Below are 26,501 nucleotides of genomic sequence, written 5' to 3' on the forward strand. Positions count from 1 at the left end.
GAGGTAATTTCACATTTTTAAAAATTTGAGCTTTTTCTATCAAGATTCCTGACTTAGAGATGAATGCTGCCATGTGACACATGAATATTTACTGCCATTTCTCTTTCCCTCCTGTTTAATTGAACCACCTCTAGCAATGGATGGTGTACAGAGAGCACAACTGAACACTTGGGGTTCAAATCTGATTTCTGTACAATGAATTAATTTGTGAAAATAAGTATTCCTGAAGAACTAAGTCCAATTTTTTTCCCCCGAACAACCAATTTGTGGATACAAGTTGTCTCTGAAAAGTGCATCCAGCCACTTGTTGCCATGACGCGTCTGTAGCAGGCAGAATAGATGGCGCCGCACTGTAACAAATTTGGTCACCAGCAGAAACCTCTCTACTAGACAATGTACAAGAGGGAAGGAAAAAGAAGGTTCCATCCAATTTATTAAATTTGACTCTGATAGCAGAGTTCTGTTAAAAGCTTTCTGCTAAGAGTTTAAAACTGCTGTAATAATTTCACGATGATAGCAGTTTAAATCTCTACACAAATGGGTAGTCAAGTTCATATTTGTTAAAGCCTCTGACTCTAAATCTGCAAATCAAAGTCCAGTAAAGAAGATAATTTGCAACAACCTAGATAAAATTAAGGACCAGCAGCTGCCCTACCCAATTTAACACACAATTTCAACATATGAACTTTGAACTTCATTCTATTCCTTTGCTCATTTATTTACTCATTCATTCTTTCACTCATATATCCATTGAATATTCTCTCTCCAGCAAAGACAGTTAAATTTCTGCAAAAAGGGAAACAAGAATAAGCCTCTTCTACTGCCCCCTCCTCTCCTTGGATGAGAGCCTTGATATGCCATCTCCAAGGCAGAGAAGATTTCCATTTGAAATCATGAATGGATTACCAGGAACCTTAACAATAAGAAGACTTGGGTTACGAAAAGCATTTTATAACTTTTATTGTTGTTTCTATCCATGTTCTTTAACATGACTCTTGAATGATACTTAAAGCTAAGTGTGTTTAGACATTTTAACTGTAAATTTTGTCTACTCTACTATTATTATTAGACAGCAGTATTCTTAAATCAAAAAATACAATTTTGAGGTGTAACAAAAACATCTGTGCATTAACAAGTACCAGCAAAGTGACTGCCATCAAATTAAAATGTTGATTACTTGTTAATTTCCTACGACTTTTCTTCTTTAACCAAAAGATAAAATGATTGAGAAGTCTAAGTCCAGTTTGGCTTGAGGTTAGCAATAAAGGTGCTCAGCTTTACCTGTAGAATAGGTATGCATAATAGCTGATGTGTAGATCACTGCATCAATTCAGCAAGGTAATACTAGCAGGTGTTTAATGAATGGGAACTGCCGTCATTGGTACTGGGTTGGCACGGTGTCACAAAAGCTGGGGAGGAGCAAGCATCAAGGACAGGGTCCCAGGCAGAGTGCTGAGTGTCTTGAGTAGCTGGCAAGAATAAAAACTTAGAAAAAGGACAGGAGGGCAGCCTAGAGGAACTTAGGTACGAGGAGTAGCTTTCTAGGCTGCGGAGACTGAAGTCTATCTGCAGGCAGGGATGTTAGTTATAAACAGGAGAGGGGTTAGTTATAAACAGGAGAGGGAGTGACTGATGGAGAAAGGTCTTAGAAGAAGGGAAGGGGATGAGACAAGAACAAAGGGGAGGAACTAGAAAAAAGAAAAAAAGAAAAAAACTAGAAACAGAGTTGAAGGAAAACAGAACTCTGGAGGTGAAGAGGAAACCCAGGCAGAGGCCATGACCCTGTCCATGAAACAGAAGGCAAGGTCACCTGCAATGCATAGCAGTAGGAAAGGTTTGGTACAAATGTGACGGAGAGCAAGTCAATCCCATGGTGTGTGACATGCTAGTGAACTGGCTTGTGTTATACCAAGAAGAATTCTGAGTCTCATCAGAAGAGTGTAGGCCACAGGTATACAGAGGTGACGGTGGCAGCACACATGCCAACGATTTGCCATCCCTGAAAAAGGGAACTGAAAACAGATGAGCTAAATTCTCCTGGACGATTTCAGCACGAAAAGGAAAGCACTCTGGAATGACACAGGACCAGGGCTGGGGAACTGTGTACAGAAGATGGATGTGGGTGGTCTAAACACTTTGGTCAAGTAGGCACAGCAGTGTCTGCCTGACCTGAGAACTTGGTTCCATCCCGGGATAGGCAGCCGGGAGAATCAAGGCAGGCAGCTGGGATCAAAGCAAAAGGATCCAGGAAGGTGGACACAGAGCTCTGAGATCTCTCAGACATAACACTTGCTGGGAGACGGAGAGGGAGAGTATTGAGTGTGGTGTGTTTGGAGGAGAAGGTAGATGCATCACAGAAAGAAGACAAAGGGAAAGCTCGCTCCAGGTCTCAGATTGGCGAGGAGCAGCTCCGAGGACTAGCGCACACTCAAGAGCCTGCAGTACAGGACCGCGGGCAGGTCAGAACCACGGCGGGGGCCCTGGATGGAGGCTCAGCCCAAGGCCTGGGTTAGAAGTGAAGGTAAGGAGGGGAAAGTGGTGTCAGCATCTTGGGGCTTAGTTGCAGCTGAAGAGAACAGAGGGGGGAGATGTGGGGGATACAGCAGGGGAGGAAGAAGAAAGATGGGGTCACGTGAGGGTCCAGCAGCCATGTTTAGCCACTAGGAACCAGTCCTGAGATTGTACCATTCTTGGTCCTTTTGGGGGGAGGGAAGGGAAAGGTGAGCGACAGGCAGGAGGGAGGGGCGGGAAAGTTATGGTTAACAGTATTAGTGCCTGTTCCGCCTCTCCTGGGGTCAGCTTAGGAACAGGGACAGGCAGGGTGAGGGAAAGCGCAGGAAGAAAGAGATGCCACTCGAAGCCTGTAGTGCACTGAATTCCTACTTGGCCCTGATCTTCTCCAGCAGCAGGTTGCAACCAAGGAGGGAAGATGAGCAGACAATACTGACAAGCTGGAAATGGTAAAAGATGATGCTAAACTCTCAACAACTGATCAAAAGGGTCTTACAAGTGAATCAAAGCATAATCCTGCCTTGTAAAGAAGACAATCATAAATTCAGCTTAGCACTCCCACCCCAGCTAAAGTGATGAAACCTCATTGGTCAATTTTAAACAGTTTTTGCTTTTCCAGTTGATTTGGCAAAATCTTTCGCTATTGTGATATAATTCCAAAGGCAACACGCAAAACACAAGGGTTCCTATCAAAGCAATCTGTGATCTGGAATGCCTGCTACCGTTTCATGTAATAAAATGCTGCATCAGTTTCCTTTTGTACATTTTTGTAAATAGTTCCTTTCATTTATGTGCAGATAATCAAATGAAATCTCAAATGTAACAATCCAAACCAAACCAATTCACATGAACAGGGAAAAGCTATATAATTGTGCAACTGGTTTACCAAGAACACTTCCAGGCAGAGCGAACATACCTTAGTCAGGTTTATGGCAGGCATTGTGGGGATGCAAAAGCATGCCTGGTTCCTACTCTCAGGACATCCATGCTGTTAGAAGAAGTGAGAAGGGAATATTACAGTGATTAAGAGCACAAGCAAATCTTCGTTCCGTTACTCAGCAGGCAGCAGCATCAAGCAAGCCCTTTGACCTCTCCAAGCTTTGTCCTCATCTGTAAAATGGGGACAGACAGAGCCTAACCCAGGAGGTTCCTAAGAAGATTCCTTCAGACCAGGGTCCGGTACACAGTAAATACTCAGCAAATGTCAGTTGCCAGTGTTACTGTGGTTACTATTATTAGATGCAGTACTCTCGCAAGCGCTACAGAAGTTCTAAGGAATAAAAAGGAAATTTTGTGAGCTGGAGTGATCAGGGAAGGCTCCCTAGAAGAGAGAGTTCAGCTAAGTTCAAAGGAATGGATACCAGTAGATATGTGGATGGGGAAGTCAGGAGAGGAGAAGAGAGGGCAGTGGAAGAGAAATGAGATAGGATCAGAACACAGCAAGTAAATCAGAATAGTGGATTAGAATCTCTGATCTGGGCATGCCAGGTCTGTGTGTGGAGGGGCCTTGTATGTCAGGCTAAGGAGTCTGGGCATTATCTGGCAGGGGGTGAAAAGTTACTGAAGTCAAGAGGTAACATTAAAAGTAATGCTGGGGCTTCCCTGGTGGCGCAGTGGTTGAGAATCTGCCTGCCAATGCAGGGGACACGGGTTCGAGCCCTGGTCTGGGAAGATCCCACATGCCGCGGAGCAACTAGGCCCGTGAGCCACAATTACTGAGCCTGCGCGTCTGGAGCCTGTGCTCCACAACAAGAGAGGCCGCGATAGTGAGAGGCCCGTGCACCGCGATGAAGAATGGCCCCCGCTTGCCATAACTGGAGAAAGCCCTCGCACAGAAACGAAGACCCAACACAGCCATAAGTAAATAAATAAATAAAATTAAAAAAAAAAAAAGGCCTTCCAATTGTTTAAAAAAAAAAAAAGTAATGCTAATTTACTCTCATTATCCAAAATTGAACAAGGAGGGTGGACCAGTGATTTTCAAACTTTAATAAGTGCATATGGATCACCCAGGGACCACATTAAACACATTTGACTCAGTACGTTTGGAGTGAGGCCTGAGATTAGGCATTGCTCATCATTGCTAACAAGTTCCCTAATGCTGATGCTGCTGGTCTCTGGAGCTTTGAATAACAAGGATGTATCTCTTCAAGGTAGCCTGATGGAAGAGAATGCACGGGTAGGAGGACGGTAGACAAGATGGCTAGACGTGAGGTCGCAAACTCATAGGTCGGTATGCCATAGATAAAAACATAGCATTAGAAGCCCTTGGACTTGATTTTTTAAGCTATATCTAAGGGGGACAACTGAAACTTTGTAGTGAAACTCTTAATGCTGAGCCTATTTTTTTTTGGTGACATCTTAAAACAATGTTGATTTAATTATCTCCTATAAAATAAAAATTTCTTTTATTAAATACAAGTTTTTCTTATTTTATAAATACAACACACAGTATTATCAAAATTTCCACCCAGAAATTAGCTATCGACTACAAAAGAAAAATGTAAGAAACACATTCCTCCTTCTACAAAGGCAAATGGCATGAATACATGCATGATGTGCGCCTATCGCTAACTTCAAGGATGACTGAAAGGGTTAGCAACATTTGGCCACAAGAAAGAAACCATGGCAGCAGTTTCTTATGTGACAGCTGGATTAAAAGAAAAATAGTCCTCATGCTATTACAGCAAAAACAGTGTATTCTACCATATATGTAGATGAGGAATTGGAAACGTTGACCATAACACTTGTTATAGTGACATCTCAAAAACTAAACCCAGGGTTGGAGAGCTGTCAACCCAGTAATTTTCTCTTGAGAGCAGTCTTTGTCACACTGACAGATCACATCTGTATTCACATGGTGGTGGATTCTGAATATTATCTGGGAGACGCAGAGAAAATCAAGGAGACTGCCATGCCACCCTCCATGATAGATAACCCCACCAGTCGGTTCTGGAACGAGAAGAAGCACAACCCCCTCATGTCTGAGATGAGGAGAGTGCAGGCCTGAGAGGTTTTGGTGAAAGCCTGTTCACTACATAAGCCATTCATTTATATAAAATTCAGTCACTTACTTGACACGTACAAAACTGTGCTACGGGAGTTCTGTACTCCCATAAATATCCCACTTGTGCCTGTTTATATTAAGCTCACGTTCTAAAACTAGAAATAATTGATGTATGCAAATACCTATGTATAAGCATAAAGAAGAAAGATATTTATGACAGATTAGGAGTTTCAAGCAGAAGGAGGAGACAAGGTCCTTTTTGGGGTAGAGAGGGGTTGGGTAGGGTGTAGGGTAGGGCCAGCTTTCAAGATAAGAAATATTTTTTTAAAAGCTGGGCCTTGAAGGAGGAATAGAATTTGCATCTGGATGGGTTTAACCTAAGAAAAGACTACAAAATCTGGACATCTGGAATGTGAAAGAGATTAAATATTTCTTCCAATCAAATAATACATCCTTGTTAACAGGAACTAATTAGCTTAACTGAAGAAACCAAAATAACACATTCTGTTTGAAAATCTATGTAATGAAGTCATTATTCTTCTCTACTTGTTTTCTGGTCCAGTTTCTGAGCTTCAATTCCTGCAACACCAATTCTAAAATTTATACCGGTAAAAAAAGACCATCCTCAAATGCAAGGATATATTTTCGTTCATGGAGCAAAATCAGTCAAGAACCCTCTGAAAAACTGACATTTTCTTAAAATGATTAGCATATAATTATTTCTATAGCTGGATTTTTAAAGTACAGTTGTACTTAACATATTACATGTGAAAGTCCCCAGAGAGGAGAAATTCTGAGGTCAGTTTGAAAAGCTTACACATATTCATATTCCCCATTCAGTGATCACATGCAAGAAAATAAACAGAAATGGGACTCTCTGACAATAAAATTTTGAAACATAAACACTGAAATAAAAACCAAGGCATTATCATTGCAGGGAAGATACAAAAATTGACGAAATAAAAATTGGAAACTCAAGAAATCTACTTATTTGGTCACTACACTCACACACTAGGTACAGCTGGTAACAGCTATCTACCTATAGTCACAAAGAATCAGATACAATTTCTAGTCTCTTTTATACTTTTCTATACACAGAAGCATGTAGATACTTACAGATCAACAATCATATTCCCCAAAGTAGGTACTCACTATAATAACTGCGATCTTGGTGAGGTCACCTGACTACATGTATAAGATGGTCATTCTGAAGCAGAGAATAATGATTGGGAAACTTTCTCCAGTTAGAGACTGTCCAAGACAATGATATGCAACAAGTTGGCTGCCAGCCGAAAGGAATTATAAGAAGCTAAAGAGCACAGTGAAGAATAACACTTCAAAAGAGATGCAAATGATCTGAAAAAATACATTCTATCTTTTTTTTTTTTAATTAATAATAAAGGGGTATTTTTTTTTTTTTTTAGAAATTCACGTTCTTTTATTTATTTATTTATGACTGTGTTGGGTCTTCGTTTCTGTGTGAGGGCTTTCTCTAGTTGTGGCAAGTGGGGACCACTCTTCATCGCGGTGCGCGGGCCTCTCACCATCGCGGCCTCTCTTGTTGCGGAGCACAGGCTCCAGACGCGCAGGCTCAGTAACTGTGGCTCACGGGCCCAGTTGCTCCGTGGCATGTGGGATCTTCCCAGACCAGGGCTCGAACCCGTGTCCCCTGCATTGGCAGGCAGATTCTCAACCACTGCGCCACCAGGGAAGCCCCATTCTATCTTATATCACTTTCCTCTGGGCTCCTTGGTTCTAAAAGACTCTTCCATTAACATGTTACTTCACGTTACCCAAGCTCATGAGGCCCCTTTCCCCCACAATAGCTGTGATAAAAGGCATATGTGATCTTTCTATCAAGAGGGTACCCATAACTCCCTTTTAAAATTGCATTCTTAAGCCCCTACACCACTGACACTCTGGCAATGAAAATATACTATCCAACAAGTCATGATGCTCTTATTTTCAACCAATTTTTAATAATCCCAAAAGGAGAGTTAGATATTCTATGTTTTTTGACCATCCCCATGTAATACGAAGAATGAGATTCTTAGACCAAAAATATCAGATATCACTTTAAATGTCTCCAGTTCTGACTGGAGAGCATTGTGGTATGTCAGTATTTCCGCATTACATTACTATCTGGCAATCCACCTGCACTCAGAGTCTTGGACACTGGTGGGCCTTCTGCACACCCATGTTTCATTTCATATGGCTGGAAAGCAGAAGCAGCTACGCAGAGCTTTTTGCCAATTGACAGGCAGTAAGAAAGTGCAAATCTCAGCGCTTACAATGAGATGGAGAAGGCTCCTAGGCATGGAGACGCAAACATACCCACACAGGGAAAAACACCAGCCAGAAATACCACAGGGTGCTGATGGTGGGCGAAGTCAAGAGAGCACATTAAGCCAGCTCCCTGACAATAGCTGGGGTTAAATCATGAACCGAAAATGTCTCTAAAAGAAAAAAACAAAGAGAGGCCGTCAGAGATTAATTCATAAAAATCACATGTAGAATGAGAAAAATAGAAGGCAAAGCCACATGTGGTTAGAAAGCTCCTGATTGCATTTTAAAGGATTCTTGCCTAGATTATAAGAAATTAAAACCATAAGAAAATTATAAGTGAGGATTTTACTGTTACTGGATATTTGGAGTAAGTGACAATGGACCAACAATTATTAAGTAACTAGAATGCATAAGGCAACATGCTGAGAACGGTGAAAGTTACAGATAAATTTGTAACCTCAAAGAGCTTGTAGTATTTTATGGAGATAATCATAAACACTGTATTTTTGTTTATTGAGTAGATGATTGAAAAAATTACACAACCATAGTACTATTAAATTTCAGAGAAAGGAGAAAAGGCTGTTCAATGTAAAGAAAAAAAGACTTTTTTGTGTGTATTTATTGAGCAGGACCTTGAAAGATAGGTCTAATTTAGACAGGTAAGAAGTAGAGAAAAGCATTGCTGGCAAGAGCAACAGAATGCAGTATAAATACACATCACATATTCAAAGGAACAAGCATGCAAAGGGAAATACAGGAATTTGGGACGATGAATGAAAGATGAGTTTGGGAAGCAGACCAGATGTTGGAGAGCCAGGTTAAACAGTTTTAACTACTTTTTAGATTCACTAAAGATTTTTGAATGTTTAAGAAAATAAAAAAGTACTATAAGGTTTTTATTATGTTCTATTAGTATTAAAGAAGAAAAGGTGTTTTTTTGTTTTAAACTTTCAGTGCTAGAAACAGCCTGGTAGCTCAGATTCATTCCACTGGACAAACAGCGCTACTCAGTTCTCGTACCTCTTAAACTTCTGCCATTTGTAGTGGGTAGGACAAAAAAAGAGAAAGTTCTTCAAGAATAGAATTTCCTGAGAATTTCTTAATAATAATGAAACGTCATCCATGGTATTTATTAGCTTCAGTTATTTTAGTGCACAGGTACACAAGTCATGATTATCAGCTCTAAGTGGAAAGCAACGCTGTAAGTTTTAAACACTGAAAGGAATCTCAAAATTTAACAACATTAAGCCTTTTTTTAAATATCTTTAGAGGTAATATAAAGTAGTACCAATTTTTGTTTTTTACATAAGATATCACCTCTTCGTTTAAGAAAGAAACATTCCTCAAAACCCATCCCTCGGTAGAAAACTTGCTTTCTTAATTTACATGAAAAAAGCTATAATTAGCAGCCCCCAAGCAATCAACCATTAAAAATAAAACCTCAAAAACTACTTCCCCCAATAAAGCAAACACCTCCATAAAATGAGAGACGAAAGTAGATAGAGAAAGGCTTTGGGGAGATACTATAAAATAACAAGATACAGCAAAATAACAAAATGAAATGAAACATCAGTAGATATAGCTCAAGAAAGAAACGTAAGGAGAAAATAAAACCATAACAGAGGGAGTGCTTCAAGATGGCGGAGGAGTAAGACGTGGAGATCACCTTCCTCCCCACAAATACATCAAAAATACATCTACATGTGGAACAACTCCTACAGAACACCTATTGAACGCTAGCAGAAGACCTCAGACTTCCGAAAAAGGTCTTGGTGCTCCTGCCTGGTGTCAGGCCTGAGCCTGTGAGGTGGGAGAGCTGAGTTCAGGACACTGGACCACCAGAGACCTCCAGGCCCCACATAATATCAATCGGCGAGAGCTCTCCCAGAGATCTCCGTCTCAACGCTAAGACCCAGCTCCACTCAACGGCTAGCAAGCTCCAGTGCTGGACACCCCATGCCAAACAACTAGCAAGACAGGAACACAACCCCACCCATTAGCAGAGAGGGTGCCTAAAACCATACTAACTTCACAGACACCCCAAAACACACCACCAGATGCAGCCGTGCCCACCAGAAAGACGAGATCCAGCCCCACCCACCAGAACACAGGCACCGGTCCCCTCTACCAGGAAGCCTACACAAGCCCCTGAACCAACCTTACCCACTGGGGGCAGACACCAAAAACAACGGGAACTACAAACCTGTAGCCTGCAAAAAGGAGACCCCCAAACACAGTAAGTTAAGCAAAATGAGAACACAGAGAAACACACAGCAGATGAAGGAGCAAGGCAAAAACCCACCAGACCAGACAAATGAAGAGGAAATAGGCAGCCAGCTGAAAAATAATTCAGAGTAATGATAGTAAAGATGATCCAAAATCTTGCAAACAGAATGGAGAAACTACAAGAAACATTTAACAAGGACCCAGAAGAACTAAAGAGCAAACAAACAATGATGAACAACACAATAAATGAAATTAAAAATTCTCTAGAAAGAATCAATAGCAGAATAAATGAGGCAAAAGAACGGATAAGTGACCTGGAAGATAAAATATTGGAAATAACTACCGCAAAGCAGAATAAAGAAAAAAGAATGAAAACAATTGAGGACAGTCTCAGAGATCTCTGGGACAACATTAAACATACCAACATTCGAATTATAGGAGTCCCAGAAGAAGAAGAGATAAAGAAAGGGTCTGAGAAAATATTTGAAGAGATTATAGTTGAAAACTTCCCTAACATGGGAAAGGAAATAGTCAATCAACTCCAGGAACCACGGAGAGTCCCATACAGAATAAATCCAAGGAGAAACATGCCAAGACACGTATTAATCAAACTATCAAAAATTAAATACAAAGAAAAAATATTAAAAGCAGCAAGGGAAAAGCAACAAATAACATACAAGGGAATCCCCATAAGGTTAAGAGCTGATCTTTCAGCAGAAACTACAAGCCAGAAGGGAGTGGCAAGACATATTTAAAGTGATAAAAGGGAAAAACCTAAAACCAAGATTACTCTACTCAGCAAGGATCTCACTGAGATTCAACAGAGAAATTAAAACCTTTACAGACAAGCAAAAGCTAAGAGAATTCAGCACCACCAAACCAGCTTTACAACAAATGCTAAAGGAACTTCTCTAGGCAGGAAACACGAGAGAAGGAAAAGACCTACAATAACAAACCCAAAACAATTAAGAAAATGGTAATAGGAACATGTATATTGATAATTACCTTAAATGTAAATGGATTAAATGCTCCAACCAAAGGACATAGCCTGGCTGAATGGATACAAAAACAAGACCCGTATATATGCTGTCTACAAGAGACCCACTTCAGACCTAGGGACATATACAGACTGAAAGTGAGGGGATGGAAAAAGATATTCCATGCAAATGGAAATCAAAAGAAAGCTGGAGTAGCAATTCTCATATCAGACAAAACAGACTTTAAAATAAAGACTATTACAAGAGACAAAGAAGGACACTACATAATGATCAAGGGATCAAATCAAGAAGATATAACAATTGGAAATATTTACACACCCAACGTAGGAGCATTTGCCTCAAACCTTAAGGCAAATGCTAACAGCCATAAAAGGGGAAATTGACAGTAACACAATAATACTTGAAGACTTTAACACCCCACTTTCACCAATGGACAGATCATCCAAAATGAAAATAAATAAGGAAACACAAGCTTTAAATGACACATTAAACAAGATGGACTTAATTGATATTTATAGGACATTCTATCCAAAAACAACAGAATACACTTTCTTCTCAAGTGCTCATGGAACATTCTCCAGGATAGATCATATCTTGGGACACAAATCAAGCCTTGGTAAATTTAAGGAAATTGAAATCGTATCAAGCATCTTTTCCAACCACAACGCTATTAGACTAGATATCAATTACAGGAAAATATGTGTAAAAACTACAAACACATGGAGGCTAAACAATACGCTACTAAATAACCAAGAGATCACTGAAGAAATCAAAGAGGAAATCAAAAAATACCTAACAAATGACAGTGAAAACATGATGACCCAAAACCTACAGAATGCAGCAAAAGCAGTTCTAAGAGGGAAGTTTATAGCAATACAATCCTACCTCAAGAAACAAGAAACATCTCAAATAAACAACCTAACCTTACACCTAAAGCAATTAGAGAAAGAAGAACAAAAAACCCCCAAAGTTAGCAGAAGGAAAGAAATCATAAAGATCAGATCAGAAATAAATGAAAGAGAAATGAAACGATAGCAAAGATCAATAAAACTAAAAGCTGGTTCTTTGAGAAGATAAACAAAATTGATAAACCATTAGCCAGACTCATCAAGAAAAAAAGGGACAAGACTCAAATCAACAGAATTAGAAATGAAAAAGGAGAAGTAACAACTGACACTGCAGAAATACAAAGGATCATGAGAGATTACTACAAGCAACCACATGCCAATAAAGTGGACAACCTGGAAGAAATGGACAAATTCTTAGAAAAGCACAACCTTCCAAGACTGAACCAGGAAGAAATAGAAAATATAAACAGATCAATCACAAGCACTGAAATTGAAACTGTGATTAAAAATCTTCCAACAAACGAAAGCCCAGGACCAGATGGCCTCACAGGCTAATTCTATCAAACATTTAGAGAAGAGCTAACACCTATTCTTCTCAACCTCTTCCAAAAGATAGCAGAGGGAGGAACACTCCCAAACTCATTCTAGGAGGCCACCATTACCCTGATACCAAAACCAGACAAAGATGTCACAAAAAACGAAAACTACAGGCCAGTATCACTGATGAACATAGATGCAAAAATCCTCAACAAAATACTAGCAAACAGAATCCAACAGCACATTAAAAGGATCATACACCATGATCAAGTGGGGTTTATCCCAGGAATGCAAGGATTCTTCAATATACGCAAATCAATCACTGTGATACACCATATAAACAAATTGAAGGATAAAAACCATACAATCATCTCAATAGATGCAGACAAAGCTTTCAACAAAATTCAACACCGATTTATGATAAAAATGCTCTAGAAAGTAGGCCTAGAGAGAACTTACCTCAACAGAATAAAGGCCATATTTGACAAACCCACAGCCAACATCATTCTCAGTGGTGAAAAACTGAAACCATTTCCACTAAGATCAGGAAGAAGACAAGGTTGCCCACTCTCACCACTGTTACTCAACATAGTTTTGGAAGCTCGTGCAGCTCAATATCAAAAAAACAAACAACCTAATCCAACAATGGGCAGAAGACCTAAAGACATTTCTCCAAAGAAGATATACAGATTACCAACAAACACATGAAAGGATGTTCAACATCACTAATCATTAGAGACATGAAAATCAAAACTACAATGAGGTATCACCTCACACCAGTCAGAATGGCCATCATCAAAAAATCTACAAACAATAAATGTGGGAGACCGTGTGGAGAAAAGGGAACCCTCTTGCACTGTTGGTGGGAATGTAAATTGATACAGCCACTATGAAGAACAGTATGGAGGTTCCTTAAAAAACTAAAAATAGAACTACCGTATGACCCAGCAATCCCACTACTGGGCATATACCCTGAGAAAACCATAATTCAAAAAGAGACATGTACCACAATGTTCACTGTAGCACTATTTACAATACTCAGGACACAGAAGCAACCTAAGTGTCCATCAACAGATGAATGGTTAAAGAAGATGTGGCACATATATACAGTGGAATATTACTCAGCCATAAAAAGAAACAAAACTGAGTTATTTGTAGTGAGGTGGATGGACCTAGAGTCTGTCATACAGAGTGAAGTAAGTCAGAAAGAGAAAAACAAATATCGTATGCAAACACATATATATGGAATCTAAAAAAAAAATGGTTCTGATGAACATAGGGGCAGGACAGGAATAAAGATGCAGACGTAGAGAATGGATTGAGGACACAGGGAGGGAGAACGGTAAGCTGGGATGAAGTGAGAGAGTAGCATGGACATATATACACTACCAAATGTAAAATAGATAGCTAGTGGGAAGCAGCCGCATAGCACAGGGAGATCAGCTCGGTGCTTTGTGACCACCTAGAGGGGTGGGATATGGAGGGTGGGAGGGAGACGCAAGAGGGAGGGGATATGGGAATACATGTATATGTATAGCTGATTCACTTTGTTATACAGCAGAAACTAACACAACATTGTAAAGCAATTATACTCCAATGAAGATATTTTTTTAAAAACCCATAACAACAACAACAAAAAAGCCACATTGGACACAGCGCAAAGGAGAACAGACACTGCTGAAATTATACTGAGAAACACGGTGAACAATTTGAGCAAAAGAAATAGAAATTAAACAATTTAAAAGGACTTCCAACAAAAGCACAATCAGCATTTTCAAAGAAAAAGAATGTGATTCAAAGATGTTAATGTTTGGACTTCCCTGGTGGCACAGTGGTTAAGAATCCTACTGCCAATGCAGGGGACACAGCTTCGAGCCCTGGTCTGGGAAGATCCCACAGGCCGCGGAGCAACTAAGCCCACGAGCCACAACTACTGAGCCTGCACGCCACAAATAAAAAATAATTTATTTTTGGCTACGTTGGGTCTTCATTGCTGCGCACGGGCTTTCTCTAGTTTCGGTGAGCAGTGGCTACTCTTTGCTGTGGTGTGCAGGCTTTTCCTTGCAGTGGCTTCGCTTGTTGCAGAGCAAGGCCTCTAGGCGCTCAGGCTTCAGCAGTTGTGGCTCGTGGGCTTAGTTTCTTTGCAGCATGTAGGATCTTCCCAGACCAGGGCTCGAACCCGTGTCCCCTCCATTGGCAGGTGGATTCCTAACCACTGTGTCACCAGGGAAGCCCCTAAATTAATTAATTTTTTTTAAATGTTAATGTTCAATCTATTATATGTTTTTATTCAAGGACAATGGCTCAGATAAACATTGTTGGACATGGAAGACACCAGGGAATATAGTTCTTATGATCCCTACCTAGAGGATAGACTTCAGCTTAGCAGAAACTATAGCACAAAGCCTGGAGGTGAGCTTTGAATCCATTTAACTACAGAACTAAGATTTTTTTAAAAAGGTTATGATAGCAGAACAGTTTATGAATATTACAAATACTGACAATATACGTATTTTTTTAAAAACCACGTTGCTTTTATTCATGAAAAAATCGCTAAAAGTAAACACCACCAGAGAAGTTAGGCAACAATTCACAAACTTTATAAACATATCTCACTTACTTCTTGTAAAGCCCTCAGATTTAATGAATGATACTCCAGTGTTTCCATCAAGTTACAAGATGAAATGATTCTTTGATGCCTTATGCCTCAAGTCTGTCTTTCTGGAAGGTTTGTTTTGGGTGTTTAGCTGGTTTTATTGTTGTGGTTGGTTGGTTTGTCTTATAAAATGAAGGTGTGATACGAGCAAGTATCACAAGCCTTCTGAAAGAGGCTACTCTTGGTCTTAGAAGTTTCTTTGGGAAGAATCTGGCAATCTAAGAATTGAAAGATTGTGAAAACTTCTTTCATCATTCAAACCACAGCTGACTCTGGTCTTATTGGAAGTCTCCTTCTCTGGCTGCCTTTTTATAGTGGTCTTCATGTATCAGCTTTCTTCTGAGTAACTGCGAACCTGGGAATGAACTCCATTCACACTGGTCGATTAAGTCAAAGCTATTCAAGCGTCTCACACAGTGTCTAACCTTAGAAACATTATGTAATTTGCATCATCACTAACAGCCCCAGCAGCTGCTCTTCTTTTCCTTATTCTTTCTTTTTTTTTTTTTTTTGGCCACGCCGCACAGCATGCAGGATCTTAGTTCCCCGACCAGGGATCGAACCCGTGCCCCCTGCAGTGGAAGCGCAGAGTCTTAACCACTGGACTGCCAGGGAAATCCTTCTTTTCCTTATTCTTGAAAATTATTTGTACCACTGAAACAGAGACATGTGGAAGTTAGACATCTCTGTTTCTCTGGCCAACTTCAATTTACACTCAGAGGAAATATTTTTCTCTCTTTTGGTGTCACAACTTCATTTAATTCTTATCATGCATCATTTATTCTGGTTTAGGGATTGTGGTGCTATAAATAATAATACAAATGAGACTTTAAGCAGGGCATGTTCAGTTAGCTAAAATGCCTTGTTTGGCTGTTTACTGTAGTAGTCTCTAAACTGTTTTGATCGCAATCCTGGGAAGTACAAGATTTGTGGGCATATGAATATATTTATGTATAGATTATACGGACATGTGCCACAATATGAATATGTTATGTTCATTATAAAATATAATACAGAAATTTCTAAGGAATTAAAGGTAAAAATATTTTATTCATTAATGGCAAATAACTTTTTGCCATCAGTAGAAATTATTAATAACATCTAACAAGAACAGTGTGATTTCACGTACTTTATCATTTCTGAACATCTCGGTTGAATCCTTTGTGATTGAGCAATTTCAATTTCAGTTTGTTTTACTATTTGGTCTTAACGGCTGTCAGAGATACCTCACAAAGGTATGTAGATCTAAATGGGAAAAGGGCATCATGACACCGAATCCCTGTTTTTAATTCCATCCTCTGATAATGAAAAAGCTTAAGGGGTTTTTTTTTTTAATTATTTTGTTGGTATTGTTAATTGAAATTCAGCTAATAAATATCCATCTCTCCTGATACCAATTAGTTGCTCTTGAAAACTTATCAAAGCTATTGAATTTGTATACTTTTAAAAATTGTGCTCTCAAACCACTGAAACTTTTTTTTTTTTGAATTTTTAAATTTATTTATTTATTTATTTTTGACTGTGTTGGGTCTTCGTTTCTGTGCAAGGGCTTTCTCCAGTTGCGGCGAGCGGGGTCCACTCTTCATCACGGTGCATGGGCCTCTCACTGTTGCGGCCTCTCCCGTTGCAGAGCACAGGCTCCAGACGCGCAGGCTCAGTAGTTGTGGCTCACGGACCTAGCCGCTCCGCGGCATGTGGGATCTTCCCAGAACGGGGCACGAACCCGTGTCCCCTGTATTGGCAGGCAGACTCCCAACCACTGCGCCACCAGGGAAGCCCCTTGAATTTTTAAAAATGTTTTATACATATACTACACAGTTAGGCTTACCCATAACCTTTTTTTTTTTTTTTAATCCCCAACCTGAAATAGTCTGGGAATTGTTTCTTTTTTTTTTTTTTAACATCTTTATTGGAGTATAATTGCTTTACAATGGTGTGTTAGTTTCTGCTTTATAACAAAGTGAGTCAGTTATACATATACATATGTTCCCATATCTCTTCCCTCTTGTGTCTCCCTCCCTCCCTCCCACCCTCCCTATCCCACCCCTCTAGGTGGTCACAGAGCACCCAGCTGATCTCCCTGTGCTATGCAGCTGCTTCCCACTAGCTATCTATTTTACGTTTGGTAGTGTATATATGTCCATGCTACTCTCTCACTTTGTCACAGCTTACCCTTCCCCCTCCCCATATTCTCAAGTCCATTCTCTAGTAGGTCTGTGTCTTTATTCCCGTCTTGCCCCTAGGTTCTTCATGACCATTTTCTTTTTTTTTTTTCTTAAACCACTGAACGACTTTTCTCACCAGATTAGAACATTCCATTTTTAATTTATTAAACATGCAGGTATGAAGGTTTCAATAGGTGTACACATTTTTTAAAACAGAATCACATTTCCAAATATCTATTTTCAGAAATGTTCTCCCAATAATGTAGGTTTCTTTTGAGAAGCAGTTACTTTTCCACTCACTGTTAAAAGACTGCTTCTACCTTGAACGGCTATATTTAAGTGGATTTTTCAAAATTACACATGTGGTACAAAGGGGCATCTCCTGAAACCACTTAACACAAAACGGTCAGCAAATTTGGACACTTGTCCTTTTTTTTTTTTTTTAATTTATTTAATTTATTTATTTTTGGCTGCATTAGGTCTTCATTGCTGTGCACGGGCTTTCTCTAGTTGCGGTGAGTGGGGGCTACTCTTCGTTGCGGTGCACGGGCTTCTCATTGCGGTGGCTTCTCCTGTTGTGGAGCACAGGCTCTAAGCACGCCGGCTTCAGTAGTTGTGGTGCACAGGCTCAGTAGCTGTGGCTCGTGGGCTCTAGAGCACAGGCTCAGTAGTTGTGGCGCACGGGCTTAGTTGCTCCGCGGCATGTGGGATCTTCCCAGACCAGGGCTCGAATCCGTGTCCCCTGCATTGGCAGGCAGATTCTTAATCACTGTGCCACCAGGGAAGACCGACACGTGTCTTTTTGTAAAAGTAAAATGAAGTAATTCTTTTTGTGAAAAACCACCACCATGTGGTAGAAATACATTGACTTCCATTACTCTTCTCATCACAAAGTGTACACAAGGATGCTACTATATTTTAAAGGTCTTGATGTTCTGGAATCACCTAAGTAATAACTGTCCTCGGGCACTTTGTCTGCGCCTGGCTTGAACTCCTTCGCTCTTCAATAGCTTGCTCAATAATCTGCTTGCAAATGATGCAGCAAAAGAATTTCATATATGTCACTGTTAACGACAGTGAGTGCAGATCCTTATTTCAAATAACCTGCTTGATAATTTCTACTGAGCAGGGCTGGCTTCCGGTCAGATTTCATGAAATTACTTTTATCCACATGGGAACACCTGCCAGATGTCCCCCAATATCTGTTCTCTCCTTCTTCCCCAGTATCAGAAACTCCATTTGAGTGCACATGACTGCCCAAAGCAGGGACTACATTTTCCAGACCCACCTCCCCCTTGTAGCTATTCGTGGCCTTGGAACGAAGCTTTGGTCACTGGGATGTAGGAAGAAATAATGGATAGCCTTAAAAGGAGGGGCATATCTTCTGCTCCCTTTCGGCCTACCTAGCTGGAATTCGGGTGTGATGGCTCAAACCTTGGGAGCCACCTTGAAGCAAGAGGGAGAAGCCAGATGCTGAGGCAGCCAAACAACAGGAGGGGAGGAATCTGGGTCCTTCACAGCTGTGTTGCCATCAAATCAGCCCTGGACTCTCCTGTGTTTATTGCTCTCTGTTTTGAGCTTTGTTGTTTTGGGTTTTCTGGCTCTTACTGCTGTACGAAACCCTAATTAACACACCTGGTAACAGGGTTGATGAGGAACTCATGTTAGCAGTCAGAGAAGAGGCAACTCTGCAATTTTCTCTGCAAGCATGTGCTTACACTATTCTTACTATTTTCAATCTGCAGTTTCCTAATGGAAACTGCTTTTAAGCCACTTGCCCATTTTGTCAGAAATAGTTTATAAAGACAACATAATATAATCTTTAAATCTACTTTATCAGGTGTGTGTGAACTGCTACATGGGTCTATAACTTTGAAAACAAACGAAGGAGGGGCCAGCACTGATCAACCCAACTCTACTCTCCAGACAACTCAAGGACCATTTGTAACCCATGTCTGATGAAATACAGACCATGGGAGAACACCAGCATCCATGTTAAATATTAATAAAGCTTCGGGGGGTTTTTTGGTCAATACATAAATACACAAAGAAGTTCTACTTTCTTTCTGCTCCTCTCCACCCCTACTAACAAATGATTTTTCCACCTTCCTAGTATGCAAGCACTCCACCCACTTTAGAGCCCACTGTCAAGGTGTGGATGGACTAATAGCTAACTATAAAATTCTCTCCTGGATCATGACAATATGCTGTGAGATGAAAATGTTCACTAGTGAAAAATAAGCATAAATGAGTGTTCTCCATAAAACTGAAAACTTGTAAAAGCAAATGGTAAATCAAGGGGTGGGTATACATAAAGATTTTGGCACCTTACCTGAATACCTCGAGAATAATCCTTTCCGATAACTTGGGAGCCACCTGCTTAAATGCTTTTTTGAAATCTTCCAGAGTTAAATATCCACGATCTATTTGAAAGCAGAATACATAACATTCATACACTTCTATCAGCCCCATGAACTGCTATTTCAGCCATAACATATGAGTGAGACTTTAATCTATTACTAGGAGAAAAGCAGTAATTTATAATTGATTTTACATATAAGGTAATCTGAGATTGTCTGTCTCATTGGAAGAATTTGAGAATCTAGTAATACTCTCCCTCAGTACAGTCCCAGATGCTCATGAAGGTCTCTTCCAGCCCCATCATTTGCCGATTCCCTGAGTCCCAGGGAAAGGACTAAGGGACAGACACTGCAACAATGGCATTAGGCTTCAAGTCTTTGTGAATTGCCAAAATAATTCATTCTTCAAAATTCACATTTTTTTTTTCTTGCTTGGTATTAGAACTATATTATTATTTAGAGGAAAACCATTACAGAAACCAAAATACTGAACCTGGACTCCACAAGTCTTTCAACCCTGTGTTCTGTGGGGAGGGGGTCTGAAGCTACTCCTCTGGGCCACCCCAGCGTGGGAAAACAATTCCTCCAATTATGTGTGGGTCAAAGGAGGAGTCGGAAAAAAAGGCCTCATGGTCTCCCAAACTTCCATAAGTAGCTCTTCAGCTATATCTCCGCATGGCCAGCCCTTCTGTTGTCCCCATTACATTGCAGGCAAATCATAAGTATTGTACAATTATATAACTGTAGATATTATTTCACCCATCGTAAATGTCAAGAATTTAAGATTGTGATGGAGAAAAAAAATGTACACCAACATCTAAGGTAATAGCTAATGAATATAATAAAATAACCTTCCAAGTATATTATTTTAGTTACTGAGTATATGTTCCCATTCACAGTTCCTTGATAGCCATTTTTTATATCAAAACACTTTAAAGATACTTACAGTGCCTGTCAAAAGCTGTGAAGATGTGTCTTATTTCATTCCAATATAGTTGAGCTTCCTTCTTTTTCCTTACAATGTCTAAAAACTCCTTAAGTAATATCCCTAAAAGTTGGAAAAAACCAATTTACTGTCTTTCTCTTTAAGAAGGAAACAAAACATAAATGGAAAGTGATACTACCACAAACAAATGTTATCTTAATTTTGGTGAGTAGTATTTATTCATAAAGATCTCTAAAGTCGAAAAGACATTTTCTTAAAAAGCTAAGTAGACTCCACATTAGCAATCGACGGCAGAAAGGGTAGACACTTTCGGAGCTCACTGAGCTCTTCCCGGGGATAAAAGATGATGACCTCGAAAAAGTATGACACTCTTCTCTCTGACAGATCTAACAGACAGGCCCGAAACTACTTATAAAATAAGGTCTCATAATTTTCTTTCCTTATGCGTCTTTGATCCCTTTTTTCCTAGCCAGATGTCATTACGACAGGTTTTTTTCCAGCTGGGAGATCGGGGCGAAGAAGTAGTTTCTCAAAAGTCAATACCAATTGCATACCGCAGATAAAAGTGGAGAGAACATTCCATAAACAATAGCGTTGGCACTGTCCCCAGCCTTAGGTACGCCCCATGACTGTTCTGCAGCCTCAGGCTCTGCTTCCTGTGATTCTCATAATAAAAGAGCCCAGCGTGATCATATGAGATTGGATACTGTGCTTACAATGTCTATTAAAATGAATTCTAATGTGATCTTTGTAGTAGGTTTAAAGAGTGCAGCCAAGAATTTAAACATTCTAGTGAACTGAGCCCTAAATATATGAAAAGAGCAGTTCGTTTTTATATGTCAGGATTTCCATTTAAAAATGTATCACTGTTTTAAAAATAGCCCCAAATCACACAATAACCACGTGCTAATTTTTAAGAACTTGCACCCTTTCCAAAAGGGAATATTTTGGTGAGGTATACTGAACTATACACATTTCCCGAAATAGTTCCAATGGTTTTTTAAAAAGTAGAAAATAGTATTCTTAATTTTCCACAGTTTTCTTATTTGTCGTTAAAGATTTAGAAATTTAAAAAGTCCATCTATCTTTATGTATTTAAACGATTCTCTTACAACTCTTTAGGACCCACTGGGTGCCAGGCACTGCATTAAGCTCTGGGAATAGAGGGGAAAAGAGAACACACACGATTCCAGTGCCAAGGGAGCCACTTGGTCTAGTGACGGAGACGGTGATGATACAGGTTCAATTACAAACGTACACATAATTACAAACTGTGGCGTGTGCAACAAGGGGAAAACAGGAGGGTATAAAACACGTCACAGAAATCCTCCTGTAGAGCAGACTCTGGTGAAGGAGAGATCTCACAGAGGAGGTAATATTTAGGCTAAGCCCTAAATGATGAGAAGATACCAACTGGCTAAAGGTGGGAAGAAGAGCATTCCAGGCCGTGGAAAGAGCATGTGCCAAGGCCATGGGGTGGGAAGTGGGAGAAGTGAAAACAGGCCACAGTGGCTCGAATGCGGTGAAGACGGCGTTGGTGAGGTGGGCAGGGGCCCGAACGCACAGCCCCTCGTGGGCCACAGGAAATAATTTGATTTTTATTTCAGTTGCAATAGGAAGTCAATAAAGTTGGAACTGAGAAGTGACATGATCTGATCTAGATTTTGGAAAGATCTCTCTGGCTATTGTTTTGAAAAAGGACTGGGGAGAAAGCAAAATATAAAAAAGGAGACTCGTTAGGATCCTACTGGCAAGAGATGTGGTCACGAGGGTGCGGGCAGTGGGAACGGAGGGCAGTGGAAGGTTCCAGACATACTGCAGAAAAGATGGAGGGTTAGACGTGGTGCATGAGAAAGAAGATGTCAAGAGTAAGCCCTAGGTTCTGGCTTGAGTACTAGGTGGTTTGAGGAGTCATTTAAAGAGATGAGAAAGACGAGGGGAAGCAGGATGGGGGCGGTGCTGAGATGGAGTTGCAATTTGGAGATGTTAGCTGTTTGATGCTTTGGAGACAACCAAGAGCAAAAGTCAAGAAAGCAGCAACAGGCGTATCTCCTGGCACCTTCCAGAGTGCTTGGCATGTGCTCAATAAATATACATTGTATGGAATTAGCGTCTGGAGCATTTTCCCCCATGGCAGTGGAGGATGTGGAGCGATGCAGCTCCGTTCTCATCGGGTCCCATGGTAACTATTTGGCCACACGTCTGCCTGAGACACACCGAGGGAAAGGATTGTCTGCTGTCAAATTTTATCCACAGTGTTTAGTAAGATACCTGCTTGTAGGAGGCGTTCCTCACGTTTGTTGAATAAGTAAATAAAAGCATAGGAAGACGTTATTTCTAGTTTTCAGCAAAAAGCATTAAAATGTGTTTTAAATGCTCTTATAACTCTGTAAATTAATGCCAAAAAGTAGGTCCCTATTTATTCACATAGCCAGCAAAATCGTCATTTTAGAAACCCCAATTTCTTAATACCTATGATACAGTAAAAAAACAAACAAAATTCAGAGGAAAAGGAAATGCATGCATAATATTTGCTCTTCATTTAATTGCATCTGATTTCAGGAAACGATAAGAAAAGAAGCACAGTTCCGTGGTTCAATGTGTGATTAAGATTCACAAGAAAAAAAAAGTGCATGAGTGGTGAATGATATATTTTAAACCACATATTCAGAAAACTCATCCGTATTTGGGGCTATAAAGTAGTCAGGTCTTTATTTCATAATCTTGGGGGATAAAAAGCACATGTTCTTTAGTGTTTCCTAGGAGAAAATATATGTGGATTTCAACTATATGTTTATTACCACTTAAAAAGAAGAAACCATCTAATAATACAAATAACTCTAGTTATGTAATCAAGTTCATTCACACTATTTTCCCACAGGCTCGTATACCTTATTTTTTATTTTTTTTTTATTTATTTATTTTTTTTTACCTTATTTTTTAAAGTCAATATCAAACCACATAAACATATCTCACTGCCCCATCCCCATCCTCTTGTCTTAATCTTCGATGGCAACACATACAAATGCATTCAATACCATGCAAGTCCCTTTTCTAAAAAGGATAGAGAAGTTTCCATTCAGCTGAGCTCTCATGTTGTAGTAGTATGATCACTTTCCAAAGCCAAGGCATAAAGGTTTGCTATTCCTACAGCTCTGTAATGCAAACACATTAATGTAAGTTTTATATGTTTTACTGCTGTTTAAATGGCCTAGAAATAGAGTTCCTACTACTAGCTCCACCTGCTGTCACCATATTCAAACCTAAAATTACCACTTCACAAAGACTTTCCATAATTCTACTGCCACCACATTTCATACCCAATGAGAAATGCATTACCTGTGTCCACCCCTGGAGTGAAAGTATGTTCAGAACATTCTAATTCCAAATACGAGGCTGGGTCTTCTCTGTAAACTGTTCTAGTAATGAAAGTTACCTAAACACACTTTGCTGTAGCTACACGTTGGGATCACCACAGGAACCACGTAGACCTATGTGTTTATCTGTGTTCGTTATTAATCTACAGAAGGTGTTCAGAAACTGCCCGGGTAGCTGGACTCTACCAGTAGTTTTCTTACTTTGTTTTAGCTGTAGGAAAGGTTCTTCTTTCTAAATCAGGAACGCCCAGTGTGTAGAGATGAAGGCAAAGCTATTCGGTTTGGAGTGAGGTGGGCTCCTCACCGTTCCCTCTCCAGCAGCGCCTCTAGAAGTGCCCCCCACAGGACGCAGGACTGAGGATCATGCCTCAAAGGCCATTGGGGCCAACGATCTTTACGGAATCCTTCCAGACTCTGCAAGTCTGTGCATTTTCCATATCACGGAAAGCACTCCCTTCCATTTTATAAACTACTCTTGGCGAAATGGACTCTTCATGTTCTATAATGAATATATATATTTTTTACTTTCCAATCTACTTAATACATGTGATACAGGTATATCATATAGAGAAGTGTTATCTTTTCCCCCTTTTTTGTTTTTAAGCAATTTCCTAGGAAGGTAATCATCTTTCACCACAGGGGTGGATATATTCAAAAAGTCCAACAAAACTATATAAATTTTTCCTTGAAAGTTGTTTTCTTTTGTTTTGTTTTGTGGCTCACAGTTCTAAGCTTTAGGGTCAGTGCGTAGAGAGAAATCCTCTTGAAAATGTAGTCATCTAGTTTCTGGCTATCGCAGTGAGCTTAAATTAGAAACTGCAATAAACCTGGGAGAATGAAGGAGAAAATAATAAAAATGCCAAGTTTTTTAGACTGGAAGTCTGGTCCTGGACTTAGTAGAAAAGAGAGGGCTCACAGTCATTGGGCCATCTATTAATTTTTCCAGGGATTGAAAATGCCTAAAAATGAGGGCTTAAAAGGATTAAGTGGCCTTTTAAAAGGTATAATGCAAGCCTTTTCTAGTTTGAGAAATAAAATTCAGATAATGACTTTTGGAGACCATGCAGGGAAAAAAAAAAAAGGATAGAATGTGTTTGCATAAAAAGATTGTAAGGACAGAAGGGCTTTCGTGGCATCAAGAGCAGTGAGTTGTCACAGTAAGATGGGTAAGTAAATTCAGAGGGCTAATATTTTCTTCCAGGTACACGCATAAGAGTAGGGGCAGGAAGAGAAAAGAATCCACCTTAATGGAAGAAAGCAAGTTTTACTCTATCATTGGGAGGGAAACGAGGAAGAGTAAAAACAGGTTACAGCAAAATAGAGAAATCTGAACCAACGAAACCTTATTCCTACCAAACGTGGACGGGAATCGTTATCTTTTTTTATGATGCACATCTGCTGCTCATAACCCTTCAAAGGTTCCTCAGCGTTAGCACTGCAAAGCGCCGATCCCTTATTCTGGAGTTTAAAGTTTCACTCTTCCTTCCAGGTAAACTGGTCCTTAAATCTCCCCCTCTCCAACTCCCAGCTTCCGTCAGGGCTGCTCGCTGCGGGTCAGCTGGCTTGCAGCGCACCGCACTCCCTGCGGCAGTGGGAGAAGAAAGCACCACTCCGTGGGGGGCCGGGGGTTCCCTTTCCGGCAGGACTTGATACCAACACAGGGACAGCTGAGGAGCACTTTGGGCCTGCAAATCTGAAAGGGGGACCGGCAAGAGGGCGCGCTGTAAAACGGGGGGCAGGGATCTGAGAGAAGAGGGTGAGACGCTTGGGGGTAGGGGGTCTGTAGGAGAAACCCCACAGGGCTAGCATGCAGAAAGAGCCCCTACGGAGGAGGAGAAAGTGCGGACCTGTGATGGAGGGTGAGTGATAAAGCCCCTCCTCTGGACCATGAACAGACACCTCGGCAAAGTCTCCAGGACATGACAGGCAACGTTTGCACGGGCGTGGACCGCGCGGGGAAGTCTAAATTGGCACGGAGCTCTGCATCCACGCTGGCACCAGCAGAGCCCAGGGAGCACCAGGAGCCGGAGGACAAGCTCGCAGCTGGCATCTGCCTTCATTCATTCGCCCTGTTCTCCTCTTTGCTTCTCCACCTTTTGCAAACCCCACCCAGCCTTCCACATCCGGCTCTGGCCCACACCTCGGGCAGGAAGGGAGTGCCGCTCCCTTTGAAAGTCTTAGAGGTTTTCTTGTCTATCGTGTTCGTGTGACATCTGGCCATCACAGAAGTGACGATACTTCTTTCATCTTCCCTATCACATATGACATTCTTAAAAAGTGTCTTTAGGTCAGTGTCTCCTAATTCTTTTTTACCCCTACAAGAAAACTTACTCATCATCTTTAAATGGGGAATTAAAATACATTAATTGAGAAGGGAATATCTGTGGGTGATACCACAAAATGGTCCTATGATTTCAAGATAAGTATAATGTGTATGTGTTTCCTGATGATAGAAATGAAGAGGTCAACTGAAATCTGAAGTCAAACAGCAGCCTGCTACACCTGCTATACCGTGGCCTCAGTTCCTTAGGTAGGAGCCCAAAACAACAAAATATACACAAAACAAATACAAAAAATGTGTTTA

At 40.4% G+C, this 26,501-nt stretch overlaps 1 protein-coding gene across 18 annotated transcripts in view; it reads right to left on the reverse strand.

Annotated features, from left to right (window-relative positions):
* Nucleotides 1–26,501, reverse strand: part of LOC102998276 (EF-hand calcium-binding domain-containing protein 11-like) — a 91,657-nt gene that overhangs the window by 54,452 nt on the left and 10,704 nt on the right. For 9 of the 18 annotated variants that reach the window (XM_057542521.1, XM_057542516.1, XM_057542518.1 and 6 more), the window contains exons 4-5: nucleotides 20,541–20,642; nucleotides 19,567–19,657 (exon numbers count right to left, since the gene is read on the reverse strand). In XM_057542521.1, the coding sequence (XP_057398504.1) occupies nucleotides 19,567–19,657; nucleotides 20,541–20,642 (193 nt within the window). The other 9 variants (XM_057542525.1, XM_057542527.1, XM_057542523.1 and 6 more) reach the window with 9 other exon arrangements.

The sequence above is a fragment of the Balaenoptera acutorostrata genome, chromosome 3 (assembly GCF_949987535.1).
Source record: "Balaenoptera acutorostrata chromosome 3, mBalAcu1.1, whole genome shotgun sequence".
Classification (NCBI taxonomy): Eukaryota; Metazoa; Chordata; class Mammalia; order Artiodactyla; family Balaenopteridae; genus Balaenoptera; species Balaenoptera acutorostrata.